General features: G+C 44.0%; 2 protein-coding genes across 15 annotated transcripts in view; one reads left to right on the top strand and one right to left on the bottom strand.

Annotated features, from left to right (window-relative positions):
• The window catches only part of SCLT1 (sodium channel and clathrin linker 1), a 232,377-nt gene extending 216,643 nt beyond the window's left edge, over positions 1-15,734 (top strand). For both annotated transcript variants that reach the window (XM_067036667.1, XM_067036666.1), the window contains exons 21-25: positions 5,889-8,045; positions 8,952-9,096; positions 9,476-9,607; positions 12,245-12,296; positions 13,466-15,734. In XM_067036667.1, coding sequence (XP_066892768.1) covers positions 5,889-6,194 — 306 coding nt within the window. In that variant the 3' untranslated portion in view covers positions 6,195-8,045; positions 8,952-9,096; positions 9,476-9,607; positions 12,245-12,296; positions 13,466-15,734. The remainder of the gene's footprint in view (positions 1-5,888; positions 8,046-8,951; positions 9,097-9,475; positions 9,608-12,244; positions 12,297-13,465) is intronic.
• JADE1 (jade family PHD finger 1) overlaps positions 11,485-21,037 on the bottom strand; it is a 196,334-nt gene continuing 186,781 nt past the window's right edge. For all 13 annotated transcript variants that reach the window (XM_067036660.1, XM_059067121.2, XM_059067131.2 and 10 more), the window contains 2 exons: positions 18,815-18,932; positions 11,485-15,356 (listed from right to left, as the gene is read on the bottom strand). In XM_067036660.1, coding sequence (XP_066892761.1) covers positions 14,449-15,356; positions 18,815-18,932 — 1,026 coding nt within the window. In that variant the 3' untranslated portion in view covers positions 11,485-14,448. The remainder of the gene's footprint in view (positions 15,357-18,814; positions 18,933-21,037) is intronic.

Genomic DNA, 21,037 nt, shown 5'->3' with positions numbered 1-21,037 from the left:
ATTAACTCTTTCCATTCCCATATTAGGGAAGTTTTCAACTATAATCTCTTCAAATATTTTCTCAGTTCCTTTCTTTTTCTCTTCTTCTTCTGCGACCCCTATAATTCGAATGTTGGTGTGTTTAATGTTGTCCCAGAGGTCTCTGAGACTGTCCTCAGTTCTTTTCACTCTTTTTTCTTTATTCTGCTCTGCAGTAGTTATTTCCACTATTTTATCTTCCAGGTTACTTAACCGTTCTGCCTCAGTTATTCTGCTATTGATCCCATCTAGAGTATTTTTAATTTCATTTATTGTGTTGTTCATCATTGCTTGCTTCCTCTTTAGTTCTTCTAGGTCCTTGTTAAATGTTTCTTGCATTTTCTCCATTCTATTTCCAAGATTTTGGATCATCTTTACTATCATTATTCTGAATTCTTTTTCAGGTGGACTGCCTATTTCCTCTTCGTTTGTTAGGTCTGGTGGGTTTTTATCTTGCTGCTTCATCTTCTGTGTGTTGTTCTGTCTTTTCATTTTGCTTATCTTACTGTGTTTGGGGTCTCCTTTTTGCTGGCTGCAGGTTTGTCGTTCCTGTTGTTTTTGGTGTCTGTCCCCAGTGGCTAAGGTTGGTTCAGTGGGTTGAGTAGGTCTCCTGGTTGAGGGGACTAGTGCCTGTGTTCTGGTGGATGAGGATGGATCTTGTCTTTCTGCTGGGCAAGTCCACGTCTGCTGGTGTGTTTTGGGGTGTCTGTGGCCTTATTATGATTTTAGGCAGCCTCTCTGCTAATGGATGGAGCTGTGTTCCTGTCTTGCTAGTTGTTTGGCATAGGGTGTCCAGCACTGTAGCTTGCTGGTCATTGAGTGAAGCTGGGTCTTGGTGTTGAGATGGAGATCTCTGGGAGGTTTTCACCATTTGATATTATGTGGAGCTGGGAGGTCTCTTGTGGACCAGTGTCCTGAAGTTGGATCTCCCACCTCAGAGACACAGCCCTGATGCCTGGCTGGAGCACCAAGAGCCTTTAATCCACACGGCTCAGAATAAAAGGGAGAAAAAATAGAAACGAAGAAAGAAAAGAAAGGAAGGAAGGAAGAAGATAAAATAAAGTAGTATAAAGTTATTAAAATAAAAAATTATTAAGAAAAAGAAAATTTTAAGTAAAAAAAATAAAAATTAAAAAAAAAAAGGGATCGTCAGAACCCTAGGACAAATGGTGAAAGCAAAGCTATGCAGACAAAATCTCACACAGAAGCATACACGTACACAGTTCAGAAAAAGAGAAAAAGGGAAAAAAAATAATATATCCTGCTCCCAATATCCACCTCCTCAATTTGGGATGATTCGTTTTCTATTCGGGTATTCCACCAATGCAGGGTACATCAAGTTGATTGTGGAGCTTTAATCTACTGCTTCTGAGGCTGCTGGGAAAGATTTCCCTTTTTCTTCTGTGTTCGCACAGCTCCCGGGGTTCAGCTATGGACTTGGCCCCGCCTCTGCGTGTAGGTCACCTGAGGGCGTCTGTTCTTTGCTCAGACAGGACGGGGTTAAAAGAGCAGCTGATTTGGGGGCTGTGGCTCACTCAGGCCGGGGGAAGGGAGGGGCGCGGATGCGGGGCGAGCCTGCGACGGGCAGAGGCCGGCGTGACGTTGCACTAGCCTGAGGTGCGCCGTGCGTTCTCCCTGGGAAGTTGTCCCTGGATCCCTGGACCTTGGCAGTGGCGGGCTGCACAGGCTCCCAGGAGCGGAGGTGTGGAGAGTGACCTGTGCTCGCACACAGGCTTCTTGGTGGCGGCAGCAGCAGCCTTAGCGTCCATGCTGGTCTCTGGGGTCCGTGCGGATAGCCGCGGCTCGCCCCCGTCTCTGGAGTTCGTTTAAGTGGCGCTCTGAATCCCCTCTCCTCATGCCCCAGGAAGCAAAGAGGGAAGAAAAGGTCTCTTGTCTCTTCGGCAGCTCCAGACTGTTTCCCGGACTCCCTCCCGGCCAGCCGTGGCGCACTAACCCCTTCAGGCTGTGCTCACGCGCCAACCCCAGTCCTCTCCGACCTCCGAAGCCCGAGCCTCAGGTCCCAGCCCCGCCCACCCCGGCGGGTGAGCAGACAAGCCTCTCAGGCCGGTGAGCGCTGATCGGCACCGATCCTCTGCGGGAATCTCTCCGCTTTGCCCTCCGCACCCTGTGGCTGCGCTCTCCTCCGTGTTTCTGAAGCTTCCCCACTCCGCCACCTGCAGTCTCCGCCCGCGAAGGGGCTTCTAGTGTGTGGGAACCTTTCCTCCTTCACGGCTCCCTCCCACTGGTGCAGGTCCCGTCCCTATTCTTTGTCTCTGTTTATTCTTTTTTTCTTTCGCCCTACCCAGGTACGAGGGGAGTTTCTTGCCTTTTGGGAGGCCTGAGGTCCTCTGCCAGCGTTCGGTGCGTGTTCTATAGGAGCAGTTCCACGTGTAGATGTATTTCTGATGTATCTGTGGGGAGGAAGGTGATCTCCGCGTCTTACTCTTCCGCCATCTTCTCTCCTCTCTGGAAAGACATTTTTAAAGTAATTTTTTACAACATTGGCACCCACCCAACCACCAAGAAAAAAATCTACACTAAGTAAGTGGTCTTGTAGCCCAGGGGTTCACCACAAAAATTCACACGTGCCCCACATGCCTGTAGACACTCCCAATGCACTAGCTCTAACCCTACACTTATTTCTTCCACTCAAAAAGTATTTTGGAATGGAAGCAAAGGAGAAAAACATTATAGAGATAACTTTGAACCTGCTCTAGTTTCTTCCTTTTTAAGTACATGTTCTTATAGCTCACTCCTTTATTTTTAGTAACAAAATGCGAGCGTTACTGTGCACAGCTGTTGAAGTTCACTGGGGCGGGGTAGGCAGCTCCCTCTCCCTTGAGGTGGCCCAGTCCACTTTGCAACAGCCTTGACCACTAGAAAGTTCTTGCTGATACTGAACTGAAATGTGTCTCCTCCCCTCGTTCTGCCTTGTACAACAGAGTAAGTCTAAACCATCTTACACATGGCAGATCTTCAGCCTTTTAAAAATAATTATCATGCTCTCCCTGGACTTAGTAAGCATCTCTTGTTTCCTCAGAGGACTTGGTTTTGAGTCCTTGCGCCAGCCAGTCACTGGGCTCTGAAAACATATATATCTTCTTTCACTCTTTCAACAGATACTTACGAGTACCTTACTTTACACCAGGTATGCTTGGGATGCCTCAGTCTTATGCCCAGAGCCAAACATTATTTTCAGGGTATAAACTATTAATTCCCTTGTTCTGGATCATGACTGGGAATGGTGGGGAGAGGGTAAGTGATACCTGCCCAAGGAGGGGAGAGGGGGGGACAGCTTATTATCACCTCCAGGGAACTGTGGCTTCACAGTACATAGCCTTCCCCTTTCCCTCACCCCAAGAAGAGTGACATATTCTCTTATGGAAGCCTGCTTTAACAGTTACTGAGTTAGCGATTCAGGAAAATGTTCATATAATTTCTCATTAGTATTTAGGATGACAAAAAAATGAGAATTACTGGTCTGGAGTCTACGCCTTCCTTGAATTCAGCTTAAAATCATGTTAGCTTTTTTGGAAGTTGAATCACACAGTTGGACAGATATTGAGCATATTGTTGACTGAAATCTTAAGTTTTTTCCAAAGGTTTTGTTGCTAAGCCAGATCTTTGCCCCAGAAGCTGGACTGGTCATTTATCACTTTTCATTATATTATTACAGCATGCTGAGGTCATTTTACCTCCTAATTCTGTCATCCAGTTTGTTACCTATAAGCATAGGAACTGTGTCTAATTTTGTTTTATTGCTATATTTCTTGCATCCATGACAATTTTTTATTTACAGTGAATTCCATCTACAGCTTTGATAGACATGCCACCCATATTTTCATGAAAATTACTGAAAAAACAAGAACTAGACAGATCTGAGTACAGTCAGTCTCTTCGAACATACCAACTGCCACCTCCCATGACAGGTTATAGTCAGGACCCATGAGGCACGGACAGTCACCTGTTTTTAATCTAGCCCATATTGCTGCTTCTACACTATCATAAAAACATCAAGAAAGACCTAGGCTTCTGCCTAGGAAAGTTCATTTATGCTGCAGCTGTCATTCTTCCCAGACCTAATCTAGTACTCCTGTCTGAGAAGACAATTTAGATGGGTTTCTCCTTAGTAGATCCACGTAGCATCCTAGTAATCACTGCTTTTTCCTTTTACGTTTAAAACCCTTTCAGTCCTTTAGTATGGATCATGGAAACTCTAGGTCACGATTTTTATCCTTTTTTCAAAGAATAAGAAAGCCATCAGATCATAATATGATGTATGCGGAAATCTGTTGGCACTTAGATCTGTGAAGATTAAAAATATGAGACTTGGGCTTCCCTGGTGGCGCAGTGGTTGAGAATCCGCCTGCCGATGCAGGGGACGCGGGTTCGTGCCCCGGTCCGGGAGGATCCCACGTGCCGCGGAGCGGCTGGGCCCGTGAGCCATGGCCGCTGAGCCTGTGCGTCCAGAGCCTGTGCTCCGCAACGGGAGAGGCCACAACAGTGAGAGGCCCGCAAAAAAAAAAAAAAAAAATATGAGACTAGGATTTCCTTTCATGTGAACTGTGCTGTCGGGTATAAGGGAGAATGAGAGTAGCTACAGTCATGTTTCTGCAAATAACCAAAAGAATCCATTGGATCTATTGGAGAATCTTCCCCTGGATCTACAATAACCATGCTGATCTGTATTAATGTCTATTTATCGAGCACCTACCCTTATACGAGCATTGTGCTAGCATTTTGCATTTATCATCTTGTATAATCCAACAGCCCTGCTAGGTAGGGGTTGCTGCTAGGCCGGTGTTTTCATTCCTTTTCCGAAGATAGAAGGTGTCGTAAAAGTTAAACACCTGGCCCAGGGTCACATAGATGGAAAGTAGCACTGCAGCCTTTCAAACCAGGTCTCCAACACCAGATTCCTTCTGGCAACGCCGCATCTTGAGAGTCTGCGGGAGTCGTGCTTTTGCCATGTCTCCCATTCGCTGACAGTGACCGAGCCGTCGCCTCTACAGGTTCTCTGAGCGCCCCCGGGGCTTTTTGTTTGGTTTTGTTTTGTTTTTTACGTTTATTGTGCAGTTCTGTTATTATAACATTGTAATACATAATGAAATAATTATACAACTCACCATAATGCAGAATCAGTGGGAGCCCTGAGCTTGTTTTCCTGCAACTAGATGGTCCCATCTGGGGGGGATGGGACACGGTGACACCGATGTGTGTTGCTTATGTCCAGTCAACTCCGTGATCTCGTTTTGGTCGCTGTCCCTGCAGAAAAACCCTGCTTCACAGAGATAGGATGTTGAAATGGACGCGGGCTTTTCAGTGCTTTTGTGGCAACATCAGGATATTCCGCCTTGACTTTAATCCAGAACGTCTGGAGATTTCAAGTTGTCTCAAACACACTTTTAAGGCCACCGTCATTTGCGATCTCAAGCAGTTGATCCTCTTCTGGCACGGACAAAGTCGATTCACCAGGCTTTTTCACAGATGGGTCGCAGATCCATTCTTTCCCAGTTTGGGGTCATTTGTGGTTGGGAAGTGCTCAAAGTCTTTTGAAAGCTGAGATGGGTGGTCATGCACCAGCTGGGAGAAAGAAGGCCCTGGCTCAGTCCCTTTCAAAATCTCTGCTAATGTTTGAAACATGTCAAAAATCCCAGTGTTCACACGTCTTCTCTTATACACAGAAGTGAGATGGCTTTCTAAAAGTAGAACACTGGCCAGAGCTTTTGAGTTACAAGAGCCGCTCCGGAGATTTCTTTTAGAAAAAGTCACCACTGGCAGCACGTTGCAGTGGCGCAGAAGGGGTCACAGAACTTGCTTCCTTGTGTGGCATATTCAACCTGCTTAACAAACTCAATCTGTCACTTCAGGGGAGAACGACAGCTGTGTTCAAGTTGGCAGATAAAGTGACTGCATTCAAAGCCAAACTGGAATTATGGGTGCCCCGGGGTCTAATTCCTCTGCGTCAGGAGGCTCGAACTCACTGTAAACAGCTCGGTACTCTCCAACAAGTGCTTCATCCTAGACTTCAGGTAACTCTTACTAGTGTCCATTCTTTCATTTTCAGTTCAAGGATTCGTGTTCTTGATAGAAAATACAGACACAAAATAGGTTTTGAAAAATTCTGCGTTCACTTTTTCATTCATCAGCCTTATGATAACGAGTCGGAGCTGTGACCGAGTCTTTCTTTGCCTTTTCGGTCTCTGACTCTAACCCAAAAAGCCCTTTTGGTTATCAAATTATATGCATTACATAGAAAACTTCCTAAGAAAAGCATCTTCATATCTAGTGGGATTTGGGTATTTTTTCAAACCTCGAAAAGAAATTGGCCATAACCTAAAAAGTCAAGTAACTTTAGTGAAAAATATAGATCTGAGCAAAGGAAGTTATATAAATTAGTGGGTTACCTCCTTTAAAGGTTTCCAGATTTTTGTTTTTGATTGCCTTATAAAGCTTTCTTTTTTTTCAATTGAAGTACAGTTGATGTACAGCATTATGTTACAAGTGTACCATATAGTGATTCACAATGTTTAAAGGTTATAAGTTATAAAATATTGACTATATGCCCCATGTTGTACAATATATCCTTGCAGCCTATTTTATATGTAATAGTTTTCACCTCCTAATCTTCTACCACTACATTGCCCCTCTTCTCTTCCTTCTCCCCACTGGTAACCATTAGTTTATTCTCTATATCGGTAAGTCTTCTTCTTTGTTATATTCACCAGTGTGTTGTATTTTTTAGATTCCATATATAACAGATATCATACAGTATTTGTCTTTCTCTGTCTGACTTATTTTACTTGGCATAATACCCTCCAAGTCTATACATGTTGTTGAAAATGACAAAATTTCTTTTTTCATGGCTGAATAGTATTCCATTGTGTGTGTGTGTGTGTGTGTGTGTGTGTGTGTGTATACACATACATATACGTGTGTATATATATATATCCTTTATCCATTCATCTGCTGATGGACACTTAGGTTGCTTCCATGTCCTGCCTGTTGTAAATAATGTTGCAATGAACATTGAGGGTGCATGTGTCTTTTTGAATTAGAGTTTTCATCTTTTCCAGTTATATGCCCAGGAGTGGAATTGCAGCATCATATGGTAGTTCTATTTTTAGTTTTTTAAGGACCATCAAAACTGTTTTCCACAGTAGGGAATTTACATTCCTACCAACCACATCCTTGCCAACATTTGTTATTTGTGTTCTTTTTGATGATGGCCATTCTGACAGGTGTGAGGTGATACATCCTTGTGGTCTTGATTTGCACTTCCCTGATAATTAGCAGTGTTGAAGATCTTTTCCTGTGGCTGTTGGCTGTCTGCATTTCCTCTTTGGAAAAATATCTATTCAGGTCTTCTGTGCATTTTTAATCAGTTTTTTTTTACGTTGAGTTATATGAACTGTTTATATATTTTGGATATTAACCCCTTATCAGCCATATCATTTGCAAATATTTTCTCCCATTCAGTAGGTTGTCTTTTCATTTTGTTTATGGTTTCCTTTGATATGCAAAAGCTTTTAAGTTTAATTAGGTCCTATCTGTTTATTTTTGGTTTTATTTCCTTTGCTTTAGGAGACAGATCCAAAAAAAAAACATTACTGACAGATTTCTTTAATAGGTGGTGACCATTTCACCAAAAAAAATTTACCAAAAAATAATAAATATATGTTAAATTGTGTTTAGCAATTATAAAGTGGTTGATACTATATGATATGATTTTCCTGTGTCGAAACAAGCATGGTATTTTAAAGCAAGGTATTTGAAAGGTATTTACTTACTTTGAGTGTTTGGAACTCTTTGAGGCAAAGATATGACCACAAGCGTTTGACATGAAAAAGAGAAGCTCAAATGATTCAAACTGTAAAGCTGGAGCAGAGCCAAAATGAGCAAGAAGGAAGGCACCTCTGAGGCTGCTACATGGAGGAAGGAAACACCAGAGAAAAAGATTTGCTTCATGAAGAAATGGCCTCACACTGATGATAATCTGGAAATTAAGCCATCAGCCAGATTAATAGGTAAAATAACCATAAGTAACCCATAATTATAAATGTACTATTTAGAACTCAGCCGTATATAAGCCAAATAGTAGTGAGAATATTAGTGATACATTAGGAATGATGGTATACATTTTTTTCTTTTATCTTTGCTATTTAATTTGTTTGACTTATTTATAAAAGCTAACCAGATTTATTATACTTTATATCACAGAAATACTGATTTGAAGGTTTTGCATAGCATCAAAGTTTTAAGACATTAGTCCTAACTGCAGATTCGTTGTCAAGAAACAATGTGATTTTAAATAATTCTCTTTAACTTTCCAAGTAACGTGTCAGGATATAGAGAAAATTATTCTCTGAGTTCTTGATAGCAGTGCTGTCTTTTACCATAGGCATATATTTTATCTCTGTAAATACGTGTGTGCATGTGTGTTACATCAATGTACAGGACACTGAATGAACGAATCCCGTTCTTCCTAGAAGAAGGCGGGACTAACTGACTACAAGCCAGCAATACTGCTCGTTGTCCGTTAGGTCATGTTCCTAGTCATTCAAGCAGTACACTAACCTAATGTTGGAAACCAAGGTAATTAGCTTTACTTTACAGAAGTTCATTGATCTGAAAGTTCACATGTATACTCCTCCGTATACTCAAGAACACATGAACTACTTTATGTGAACCCTTTTTATATTCTGAGAGGCAGTAGGGCCCGGGGGGCTTAGTTGCAGCCTGGCTAGGACTGACGCCCGGCTCTACCACCTCCTGACCTTGAGCAAATTACTTAATTTCTGTGCCTCCGTGTCCTCGTCTGCAGATAGACAATAGTGCCTTCCTCACATGCTGTGAGGTTTAAACAAATTAATACGCATAAAATACCAAGCAGTGCTTTTGCCATTTGATAAGCCTTTTGTAATCATCTACAGAAGCCTGGAGGTTCTCTGACGAGCATGTGGAATAACAAAGTCAGTTTTCATTGTGGAAGTTATGACTATGGAGATAGCGCTGGCAAGACTGCAGCTAACTGGGCGGAGTGATTAATTTCAGCAAGACTTGAATCAAGGAAACCAGGTAAGAGGCTGCTGCAATAATCCAGGCAAGAAATGATGAGGCTTGAACGCTGTATGGCAAGCGGTAGTGGGATTAAGAGAAGCAAAAGGTGCTGAAGAGATATTACATATAATATATAGATGTAGATCACCATTTGGCTACAGGAGTTGAAGAAATAAGAACACGTTCCAGGCTTGGGTGGCATTCTCTTAAGGCAAGATATAGAAAAGTATGAGTTCCAAAATCTCAAGTACCTGCATACATCAAAGAGGAAATGCCCAACAAGCAGTCCACCAGAACTCAGGAAGAGCGGGATCGCAGCAACATCAAACTTAGCAGCATAAGGAATGGTCGAAGTCAAGGAAGTAGATAACAGATTTGCTTTTACCCTCTTTTTCAGTCAAAGGTCTATTCTGCCCCAGACTGGAGCACATCATCTAATGCAGTTCTGAGCATTGAAGGGAAATCATATTGAAGATTTCAACCCTGAAGTCAATTGCGAAGTTTGCTGCAGATGGAGAATGTTTCAAAGGTAGAAACCGTTTTCTAAGTGATCTGGCTAAAAACACATACACGAGTCCCTGGTGCCACATTTCCCATCACATGTTGCAGAATTACCAGCAATAGGCCCTTCCTCTGGCTCCTGGGGACTTAATTTCCCTAGAGAACTATCATGCTTATTCAACTTTAGACCTTGTAGGAAGAATCACAGTTATTTCTCTCTGGGGCCTTACTCAGAGCAAGCTACGTGGAAGTGAATAGTCACTAAGGAGGAACAAGGAGAAATAAGCTTTTAGCCAAGTGTATGAACAATTCATGTTTAAAAAAACTGGCCAGGGCTTCCCTGGTGGCGCAGTGGTTGGGAGTCCGCCTGCCGATGCAGGGGACGTGGGTTCGTGCCCCGGTCCGGGAAGATCCCACGTGCCGCGGAGCGGCTGGGTCCCTGAGCCGTGGCCGCTGAGCCTGCGCGTCCAGAGCCTGTGCTCCGCAACGGGAGAGGCCACAACAGTGAGAGGCCTGCGTACCACAAAAAAACATAACAAAACAAAAAACTGGCCAAATTTTTACAAAAAATTGTAAATTAGGGACTATACCTCTACCCTGTTGTGACTCCTGTACATTGTAATCTACATGAGAATATGTAACCTCCTGGCCTTTGCTGTTCCCAGCACAAAGGTGCATTTCATTATATGCTAACGCCTGCAATGTAGGGGTTGAGTAAAGCCTGTTTCAGGCAGGGAGAACACCAAACTAGAAATTAGAACTAGGGCCTTGGCCCAGTCCCACCAATGCCTAATGCTATGATCTTGGACATGTCTTCTTTGTAGAATAGTGATACCTCTTCTTTGCCCTAATGTTCCAGAATTCTGTGATCAAAAGAATGCATTTAATGAAACTGCCCTTTGAAAGTTATTTTTTTTAATCTTTTTTTTAAATTAATTTTTTATTTATTTTTATTTTTGGCTGTGTGGGTCTTCGTTTCTGTGCGAGGGCTTTCTCTAGTTGTGGCGAGCGGGGGCCACTCTTCACCTCGGTGCGCGGGCCTCTCACTAGCGCGGCCTCTCTTGTTGCGGAGCACAGGCTCCAGACGTGCAGGCTCAGTAGTTGTGGCTCACGGGCCCAGTTGCTCCGCGGCATGTGGGATCTTCCCAGACCAGGGCTCGAACCCGTGTCCCCTGCGTTGGCAGGTAGATTCTCAACCGCTGCGCCACCAGGGAAGCCCTGAAAATTACTTTTTAAGAGCCTTATAAAGACAGTCTCTCTGTCATTCAGAAATAACATTTTTTTTTTGCCTCAGAAGGCTTATCAGTCAACATTATGTTGAAGAAGTCAGTGTCTTGTTCCCAATCATAAAAATAGCCAAACATTTACCAAATGCCTACTACGTGCTTTATATGAGATGCTCCGTGAGCTGGCTTTAAATGTCACAGCAACCCCAGGAAGACAGTAGGATGTCACTGTCTTTTTACAGAAGGGAAAATTGAGGCTTATAAAGGTTAGGTGACTTGGCAAAGGTCACACGGCTGGTAAACTGTACTTCAGCCTTTAAACCCAGGTGTCTCCAACCCTAATGTGTATAAGTGGCTTCAACTGGTTGTTTTCAGTTCTAAAACTGTATTCTGGAAAGAACTCCAGGTGGGGAACACTAAAATCAAACCATTAGCATATGTCAGTGTCTCACCATCGAAGTTGAGCCAGAAAGCAGCCTAGTGAATCTGCGCTCTTCCAAAATCTTGTCATGTTCCCTGCAGCTCACGTTCCTGATCTAAGCTGTGAGACTGTCGACATGTACCGTCATGTGAGACGTCACATACATATGCAGCTAAGTCATATACATCTAAACATTTAGCAAAACCAGATTTCAAGACTCTAAAATGTACTGCAAAATGTACAGCATTTATTCACATACAGACAAAAAGGCACAAATTCTACTAAATAGTTCAACAAAAAAATACAGCTGTCCTCAACTAGTTTTATAAATACTTTCAAAAAGGGGGTAGAAATAAATACAGGATTGGGCCATGTAATATAAAATAGTCATCTCTACATATACTTTGTTTAATTCTGATTTTTAACTCTTCATGCACCTTTTTTTTCCCAACTTTAGCTGAATGGACACCAAGCTAGGCACATAGTGAAAAATCCTCTGTACAAGGTTACAAATGTAATGACAAGTCTGTCCATTTCAAAATAATTAAGATTTGTACACAACACATATAACCCTTCATTTAGATTTTGTGTTTATAACCTAACAAATGACATTCCAGGCAACTTTACAAAAGTTTAACTAGCCTACATTTTGACATAATACATTGATCATAATCAAAGATATTTCTTGGTCAGGATGCACAAGGAAAGATAGATAAAGCTTTAAAAAAAAAAAAAAAGAAAAAGGAGAAAAGAAGAGCAAATGGTTCCGTACTCAGAGTGCAAGTGGGCAGGTTCGGCGGGCTGGTTGCTGCTCATGCCGCCGCATACAGAGTTCCCAGCAGGACGTGAAACTCACCCACTCACAGAGCTATCATTACACTGCCAGAGAAACCGAGCTCTGTACCATTTGCATTTCAAAGCAGGAATTAAAAGTGTGGGCTTTTTGTTTTTGGGTGTTTTGTTCTTGTGTGGGTTTTTTTTTATTTTTATTTTTTGTTTTGTTTTGTTTTTGGTTCAGCATAACTTGGAACGTTTGAAAGCTTTTCAACCTAAATGTGGGGAAAAAACAGGTAAGGCATTATTTTTGCACAAAACTAGCATTCCTAATAGTGCAAATGAATCTGGTACCTCTTATAATGGTGAGAGGTCATACACTTACTAGAATTAATTTAGATTTTCTTTCTATGGCTTGACAAATTATCCCTCTATATATTCTACTCTCACCCAGAGCTGTTGCTGTAGTCAAAAGATAACTGTAAATCGAGTCCACCTTCTTCTGTATCCAGCAAAAGGTTTTTTGCTCATATGCAAAAAAAAAAAAAAAAAAAAAAAAAAAATTTAAATTATGCCGAGTTAATGTACAACTTGGATTCATAAGAAACTTCTAGTATCTGTAGCAACAGTTTATCTGGACTGTAACAGTCTTTGAAAAATGAGCCCCATAGCTCAAAAATAGTCAATCTAAAAACCTGGGTCATTCTTTCCCCTCCCCTGAATTAGCTACTAAAATGTATTCGAAAAGTTAAGACTTGGTTTGAAAATGTCATACATACAATGGGGATGTATCAGATCTACTATTTGATCATCTGATAAAACTTGCATAGCAAGATGGAATTCAATAAGCCTTTTTCCTTGTTGGCAGTCGTCCGGAAGACTTGAAAGGTAACTACAGAACCCAAAGCATTACTCATTAAGTATCAGAATGTCCCTGCCACATGGAAACAAATGTATATAAATGAATCAGGAATCTGAATACTGATATTAACAAACTAAAGGATAATTTAGGGGAAGTTGGGCTTGTTCCAAGTGCCCATAATTCTAAATCTCATTGCTACTTAAACTTTCCTTAAGTTTGATTCACAACTACATTGAATTCCAAAAAAAATTAACAGGACCTTAACACTATCCACTGTCTTAATACATAATGCACTGCAGTGAGTGCAAAAACAGAACATTGTACTCAAATTTAATGCTAAATTTATTATTGCTGATAACTTACTAGTTATTGCCGTTTGCAATTAGAAAGTCCAAGTTACGAACTAGAGCTTAGAACTCCGACTCCAGAAAACCTATTACACTTCAATCTCTTTCCTGTATAACCTTGGTCAATCAGTGGTAAGAGGTTATCGCAACTTATTGCCTTTCTATTTTTTTTTTTAAATATAACCTATTTTGCTTTTTTTTTTCTTTCTTTCTTTTTTCTTTCTTTTTTTCTTTTTCTTTTTTTTTTTTTTTTAAGGAATCTGTTCATGTTGGAAGGCCGGATTCCCCAACATATGCACTAGCGGTCGGCTCTGGGAAATATGAGTCACCAGAGTCTGGAAGTTCATCACTTGAACTTGAATAGCCATTGTATTGTTGGAAGCCAGATGGCCAGTTTTTGCCACTGGCCAGCGAAATCCCAAGCTGGCCCAAAAGGCAGTGGTTAGGGAAGAGAAAGGTCAAGAGGACTGGTAAAGACGGGACCTCAACTGCCCTTTCTCACAGATGGAACTTGGTAATGGCTTCACTCTCCACCAGCCCTATATCCACAACACATTCAAGGGCTTCCGGCAGCAGGACCTTGCTTACATTTACCCTAAATCTCCAAGCTCCAGCAGCTCTACCCTGTCCCTTCAGATCTTCCAGGAATGACTTTTAAATTTTCTCTTCCCTCCTCTGTTATATTTACACATAGAATTCCCTAGAGTTACTGAAGCTTCAGAGCTACTGCCCGTATACTATAATGCAACAAAAACAGCCTTGCGGGCCAAAGTATAAATATGATTTCAAGATCCACCACAGTCCTAGCAAATAAGTTTTATGGGCTATTAAATGGTACGTGAGCGTTTCTCAAGAACCATATCTGATTCTGTATATTCAGGTAACCGAGAGTTTGTGCTTTGGGAAGAATACAGAGGGCAGTGAAAAACTCATGAGGCTTATTTAAAAGCCTTGCCCTCTTTAGAAACTTATTTCATCCATTCATCATTTTAGTGTTTAATTCAGCCTCTAGCCTTAGCAGTGTCTTACGGTTACAATCTAACTCTTGCGTTTCCTCAACAAGTTGCAAATAACACACTTCTCACAACAATGATTTATAAATGACTCTGAAAAAAAAAAAAAAATTCAATCTGAATCGCAAGTAAATGTGTTCGTGCAGCTCAGGAGTGACGGGGTTTCCGCTCGGCCCCGTGTCCGAGCTCTCGCCTACCCGATGGCTCCCAAGCCGTCTCCGCTTCATCAAGAGGCCAAAATGCTCCTCCTGATAATGTGCGTCCTCCTGTTGATAGTGCTGCCGGCGCGCATACATTTCTTTTCCGACGCCTCACTCTCTGAGTCGCTCATTTCTACGTCGGGGACGTAGCCGTCGTTCTCACTGTCAGGTTGCGGTTTGCTCTTTGCCCTTTCCTTGGCCGGGACTCGGCCTAAGCCCGAACAGGGCTGGTCCGGGGGCGGGTGGCAGGCGCCCGCGTGGGCCTCTCCCTGCTCCTGCCGCTCCCCCTTCTTTGGGATCCGGAACCCCCCCCAGTTTTTCAGCGGGCTGGCGGGTGTGGTAGGCACTTTGGCTGCGGGCTGGCGACAGTTCGCCTTGACTAGGGAGCCGTTGCACTTGGGCACTGCCTCCTTCCTCGTGCCGGGTGCCGACTGCCCCGCCCCAGGGGAGGTGGCGGCTCTTGTGTTGTCCACATGCCTCTGGGACACGTCCGTGGACCTGAGAGGCTTGTGACTCTGTTTGAAAGGTCTGTCCTTCAAGTCCCCCTTCCCGAGATCACAATGAAGACGGTGGTCTCTCCTGTTCCCGTGGTCCGGCGTCACCACCCCATTTCTCTGTTGTGCTGATATGAGACGTGCTTCCACAAAGGTCTTTTCAAAACTCAGGAAGCTCTCTGGGGCCACCGTCCCCTCCCTTCTACTGCACAGCTCTGGCTGCTTCGGCAAGGTTCTGCCCTCACTCCCAGCACTGTTCTGCAGCGGGTCTCGCTTATGGGGCTTTTTCATCGAGTGAACCAAGGAGGTGCCCATCTGCTTCCGGAAGAATGCGGAATGCCACTTCAGGTCCTCTATCCTGGGAGCGTCGGGGCCCACAGAAGGACTGTTAAACAAAAGCATGTTTTCCAGTGAGGAGGAGCAGGAAGAAGAAGGCACACCTGTGGACAGAAAACCACAAATAAGAAAAAAATGACAGCAGAGCAAATCCAGAATAATAAAATCCCAGACCCTTAGCAGGGCCTACTAATGCAGACTGCCCACCCAACAGTAAAAACATACAGCCACCCAGTTTGTAAAAGTCTGGTTTTTATAGTAAAGGTATTACCTGCCGTGAGACTCTGAATACTCAATACGCTCTGTTTTCTAAAACAGCTTAAGTTCATGTACTTTTTCATGGAACAATGTCTTTTCAAGGAAGACATTTTCCGTCAAACAAAATAACTGATCTGATTTTCAAGTGGGATTCACTGCGGACTCCGTCTGCGGCGAAGCAAGCACCGCTTCCCCCCCGGTCTCAGGGCAGCGCCTGCCGAGAGCTGCCACCTGCCACACCTACAGATTGGGGGGGGGGGGGGGGGGGGCTGGGGCTTTTAAGGTTCTTTCTCCAAATTATCTACACCCTCACAGGGCTACATGGCTATGATGAGGATAAATACACGTCAATTGTGAAATGAATAAAGGAAGGTATTTGAAATCATTCTTGACACAGAGTACATCTGTTTACTCTCATACGTAAAACCATTTGTGGAATTAAACTGAATTGCCATCCAACACAAGGAGATAAGTTAAACTGGTGTTTTTCAAACATTTCTGAGGCAAATCACAGTAAGAACTAAGTTTCACAATGTAACCCAGTTAAAAGCTCACTTTTCCCACAATCATATATATAGCCTTCATCGCCTGATAGGCACTCTCACAGTTTCTATTCTATTTCACTTGTTTTAATGCTAGTGATGACCTGCTAAATTCATCTCACAACCCGGTAATAAATTGTAACCGTCAGTTTGAAAAATACAGGGTGAATTCATAACATGCTAGAGTTCATCAGAAGGACCATGATCCTGCAAGAGCCTCCAGAGCATCTACAGAGAGCAGTTTTCATGTCTTCTGAGTTACGAACCGCCAGGAGAACAAGGTTCCACCCCAGAGTAGCAGGCAGGAGCCCGTGTGAGAGCTGAACCCGCTGAGCGGAAACGGACACTGCCCGTAAACAGCGCAGAGCTAGCAACTCTAAGCATAAAATTGTCATGACCATAGGGGAGGGTGTTGGACAGTCTGCTGGTTTAGAAATGCCTGCTTTCTCAATAATCAAACGCAGTGGCAACCTGAGAACACCACACGCGTTCTTTCTTTTATTCAGTCACCTACTGTGGGAAAACAGGAAGGTAAGAGGGGCTGACGTTTTCCGAGCTCTGACTTCTCCCTTGACTTGGGGTCCATGTCTCTGAAGAGCCTCTGACTCTCATATAAGTATTGTCCCCGCTGAGGACACCCATCCAGCAGAAGGGCTCTGCCCACTCTCGGAACCACGGGACAGTTTAAACCGTGGACCCTAGTGACACATGTAAGCCAGGGCCGTCTCTGCCTCACTCGGAATCGTCTCTCTTACAAGGCAGATCCGTGTGAGGCACGAATGGCGCAGCTGAAAGTCTGAGACTGGAAGGAGAAGAAAGCCACCCGAAGGGGTTTCCGCCTCACCCCCCGGGGCAGTTCACAGGCAGATTCCCACTGCGTGCAACCCGGCATGCCTAGCACGGGTCACTCCTCAGAGGGCGGGGAGGACCCCTTTTCCCGTTCTGGAACAGCGGTGGGGCTTCTGAACGTAGAACTGCATTACAGCTGTTAACACAAAACACTTCCTAACCTTGTGAAGAAGCTCAACCACTTACCAAAAAACCTCAGCCGTGAACTACAAGGGGGAAACAAAACAAACCAACAAAAAAAAAAACCTGCCTGCAATAACCATGAAAAACGACTCAAGTGAAATCAGATGAAAACGTTCTTTACAGCTTATTTTCATAGGTAATCGCTCATTACATACGGACTTTTCACAAGAGTCACAGAAAGCCCTGCGCTGGCAAAGCTGCACAGACACAACCTGCACTAATGATCCCGGACAAGAGCAGCTCGGCCTCTGCGGCTGGAGGCTGGGTGACCCGCGGCGGCGGCCGCTGCTTACACAAGGACACACGGGCAAGGGGGAAGACAGGTCCCCTATTTTATTTGCATTCGGGTAGAAATAACGGAGAGACAGAAGTCCACCTTAAAGAATCTGAGTCAAACTACTCGTACTTGTGATACCCTGACTCAGAAAAATGAATGTTAAAAGTCTGACAGCTGAACGCTACAGTCTAGCTGACGATATACACTTGATACATCTGGGAAATGTTTACTCTTGGGAAGGAAATTACCTAGGATAATATTATCAATACGTTAATGCTATCAAAACAATGTGACGCACTTCAAGAGGATCATTTAAAACTCCCCAAGCTTTCTTTCTCTTTGTTCGGCTGGCCAGTTTGCCTCTAGTCACACGTATCCAGTTAGTTTCAGGTAAACCCAGAATTTGGATTTCAACATAATAGGTTATAACAACTTCTTTGTTGTATCTGTGTTTCCTGATCTACAGAGACGAAAAGCCACGAAAGCAGGAGAGGGTACGCCGGTTGGCTTTGTACAAAAGGCAAGCAGTGCAGACACCGCTGCTCTAACTTCAAAGGGCAGCAGACGCGACGTCCCCTAAGACCTGCCCGCTCGTGGGTCCTGGTTCTGCCCGATCCACACTCCACAGACTCCTCCTCCTCTGAACTCCTTATAACGCCCGCTTTCTGGGGCTTCTGATCACAGAATGCTAGCGCTGAAAAGCACTTCAGAGGGCAGGATTCTGGACCAAACCTCTTACAGACCAACAGAGTCCCGGAGAGGTTAAACAGCCTGCCCTCCTATGCACTTGATCTCAAAGTCACTGAAGTGTTCTCCGGTGGGGGAGTCCATGTCTTAAGTTTTCTTTTTCTCTTTGCCAGAGCAATGCAACGTAGGCAGCACTAAATAAATACGTTGTGCTGAATCTCAAAAGTATTCAAAATTCCAACTACACCAAAATAATCCTCTGTGAATGTTATCTAAACATGGGTATGTGCCTTCAGTACACAGTCCTAAGGTATATTTACCATATGTTACAGGTGGATCCAAAGGCTAGATAATTATCCATCTTTTTAGGTATCCCCATGATACTTTACATTTATCAAGTGCTTTGCAATACGTAAGTTACTCTTTCGGGTCTCACAGTAGTTCCCAGGAGGTAGCTGGAGATCTCATCCTCACGTTACATGTGAGGAAACGGGGGAGACCTGGAAAACTTAAGACTTGCTTGTGTTGAGCCTTTAAGTAGACAACGTAGGATGTGACCCATACGGGAGGCCCAGTTCATAGCCCTCTCCTCTAGACACGTGGTGCCTCGAATGCCTAAAGATCTTCTTCAACAACAAAAGCCTTTGCTTCTTTGATTCTTCTACAGTATAAAAGAAAATTAAAGAAACTAGCATTTTTTTTTCCCTTAACAGAGGGCTTACAAACCCCTGCCCTATTGTTTGACCTACCGGGGCTTAATGCATACCTGAAACTCTTTCTTGCTCCAAAAGCTTAGTGTAAAGATTGAATATCTGTTCCTGGACTTTGCACACAGATCGTTTAATCTTTTCCCTGCGGGTCACCATGTAAGTGAGGTTCCGAACCTAGAACGTAGAGAATAAAGATTCTAAGTAAGCAATACATTATAACAGGACTTTGGTGTTTTGTTTCGTTTTGTTTTCTCTTTACCTGAGAAAAATTTGTCCTACTAGGTCCTTGGAGTGACTTTTGATATCCAAATGTACTTTAAACATTTTAGCTAATCTCTAAGCCTCCCTTTGGGGTGCTAACAAGTATTCTGCGTATACCCCTCAAGGTGGGTAGCAGCACAGAAGAGGCTGTCAGAGGAGGTCCTGCCCCCGCACCACACCTGGCCGTAGGCTCCTCCTGGCGAAGAGACAGACAGACGCCCATCGGTGTCCAAGTCCAAACGTGCCAGCTCTTGCCAAAGGACTCTGCTTATCTCCCCTCAGTAGCCTCTTCCCATGAATTCTACCGTCAGAGGCTTCAGAGCAGCAGTTCAGAAGCCACCTCTGCTGCACTTTATCGAGCATCTTCTGAAGATGGAACTAGATAAACATTAGGGTCAAGGGCCGTCAGAGCGAGGAGCCCCTCACAAAAAACGTCCCTACACAGGGCTCACTAGAAGGCCCAGGAGTCACCAGGAATCCAAGTCAACTTCTCCTGTTAACTGGACACCGAACTCTCTGAATTACCTTGGAACTTACAGGTCGCTAACGTGTTCCTACAGCGTGTGAACACCCGTAGAAGGGAACATCCTTCTTGCTTTGCCACTGACTTGCCAGGTCAGCCTCTCGAGGCCGGCTCTCTGTATCACCACTTGAAAACCTGACGCTGCCCTCTCCCCGAGTCACTGGTCGGTAGCTGAGAAGATCCCAGCACTAGGAGCTCCACCTTGCATCTGCCGTGCAACCACTGGGGAACTGCATGCATATGCTCCTTAACCAGCAGTGACTAACCAACACTTAAATTCGTTCCCCATTTTCAAAGCCACCTGTGGTCGGTCAATACAGAATCAAATTTTCATGACTCAGTCAATACACCCCCTTAAATCTCTCAGTCCTAAAACCGACTGGTAAAACCTGATTAGATTGCATGGGCCTGAAAACACAAACGTCAAAGGCAACACACCAGATAACACACTTAAACCTTTCTTCGGGAAGATGTAGACAAGACCACCCCCCACCCCCCGGGTAAGCTCAGGGGCAAGACTGAAGACAGTGACTGCGTCTCATTCAGCTCCCACACCAAAGGCATGCCTGCGCTCTCCTAACGCCGGGGCAACCCTTCCCTTCTCCCGCCACCTTCCCGAAGGTCACTAACCTCGTGTCAACAAGCGACACACACAGCCCTGCATTTTATGGCTTATGTACAGATACACCACCCCTAAAGAACCCTAACAATTCCAGCTGTTCTTCCCCAGGTGCGTTCAAGGCAGCCTCCTTTCCAAGAGGACACGAGGCATTAAGAGGAACAGGTCAGCCGGCTTTCACGTCTGCATTGTTCACGTTGTAAGTGGTGTGATTTCCTGGCCTAAAGCAGGACCACCAAGTCAGGCTTCTCTCCATCCTGACCGATTCACTGTGTGTGTACCATCTTCCTAATGCTTCTCGACAAAAATAAACATTATCTTAAAGAATCGAGAGTAAGATCACCCTTCCTGTCTCAAAGTAAATCTTACTTCAGTGTCGTTCACCCTGGTTAAGGCACATAATCTTTCTCTCGACAGCCACACACCCCCAGGCCAGGAAGTAGGTGTCCTTTACAAGAATTCTGACCAGTCTGGGGATGGAGGTAGCCAATAGGCGATTCTCTTTGATAGATATTGTTCCACCCAGGGGAGATTAAGAGTAGAAGGTCAACAAGAGGAAGGGGCCCGAACCTAGATCCTTATCACAGGCTCAAAACAATTGGAAAACATACAGAACGGTTTTTACATTAAGACAGGGAATCCAACTTGTGGAAATAGGAAATGGAAACAAACTCCCTTGACATCTTAGGAGTGGACAAGGTTACTCTCCTAATCAAGCCAGATGTACAACAGAGATACGTCTTTTTTACTTAAAATTGTCAGCGGAAAGAGCAAAGCCGGAGAACCCGAACTGTGTACATTACTGGAATTTCATTTTGGTGTCTTCAGCCACTTCCCCCAGGAAAGATTTCCACCCTGGCTGGTACGTGGGAAAAT

Source organism: Kogia breviceps, chromosome 6 (assembly GCF_026419965.1).
Source record: "Kogia breviceps isolate mKogBre1 chromosome 6, mKogBre1 haplotype 1, whole genome shotgun sequence".
In the NCBI taxonomy this organism is placed as follows: Eukaryota; Metazoa; Chordata; class Mammalia; order Artiodactyla; family Physeteridae; genus Kogia; species Kogia breviceps.
The sequence above is the reverse complement of the archived record's forward strand: the minus strand, read 5'-3'. Positions and strand labels throughout refer to the sequence as shown.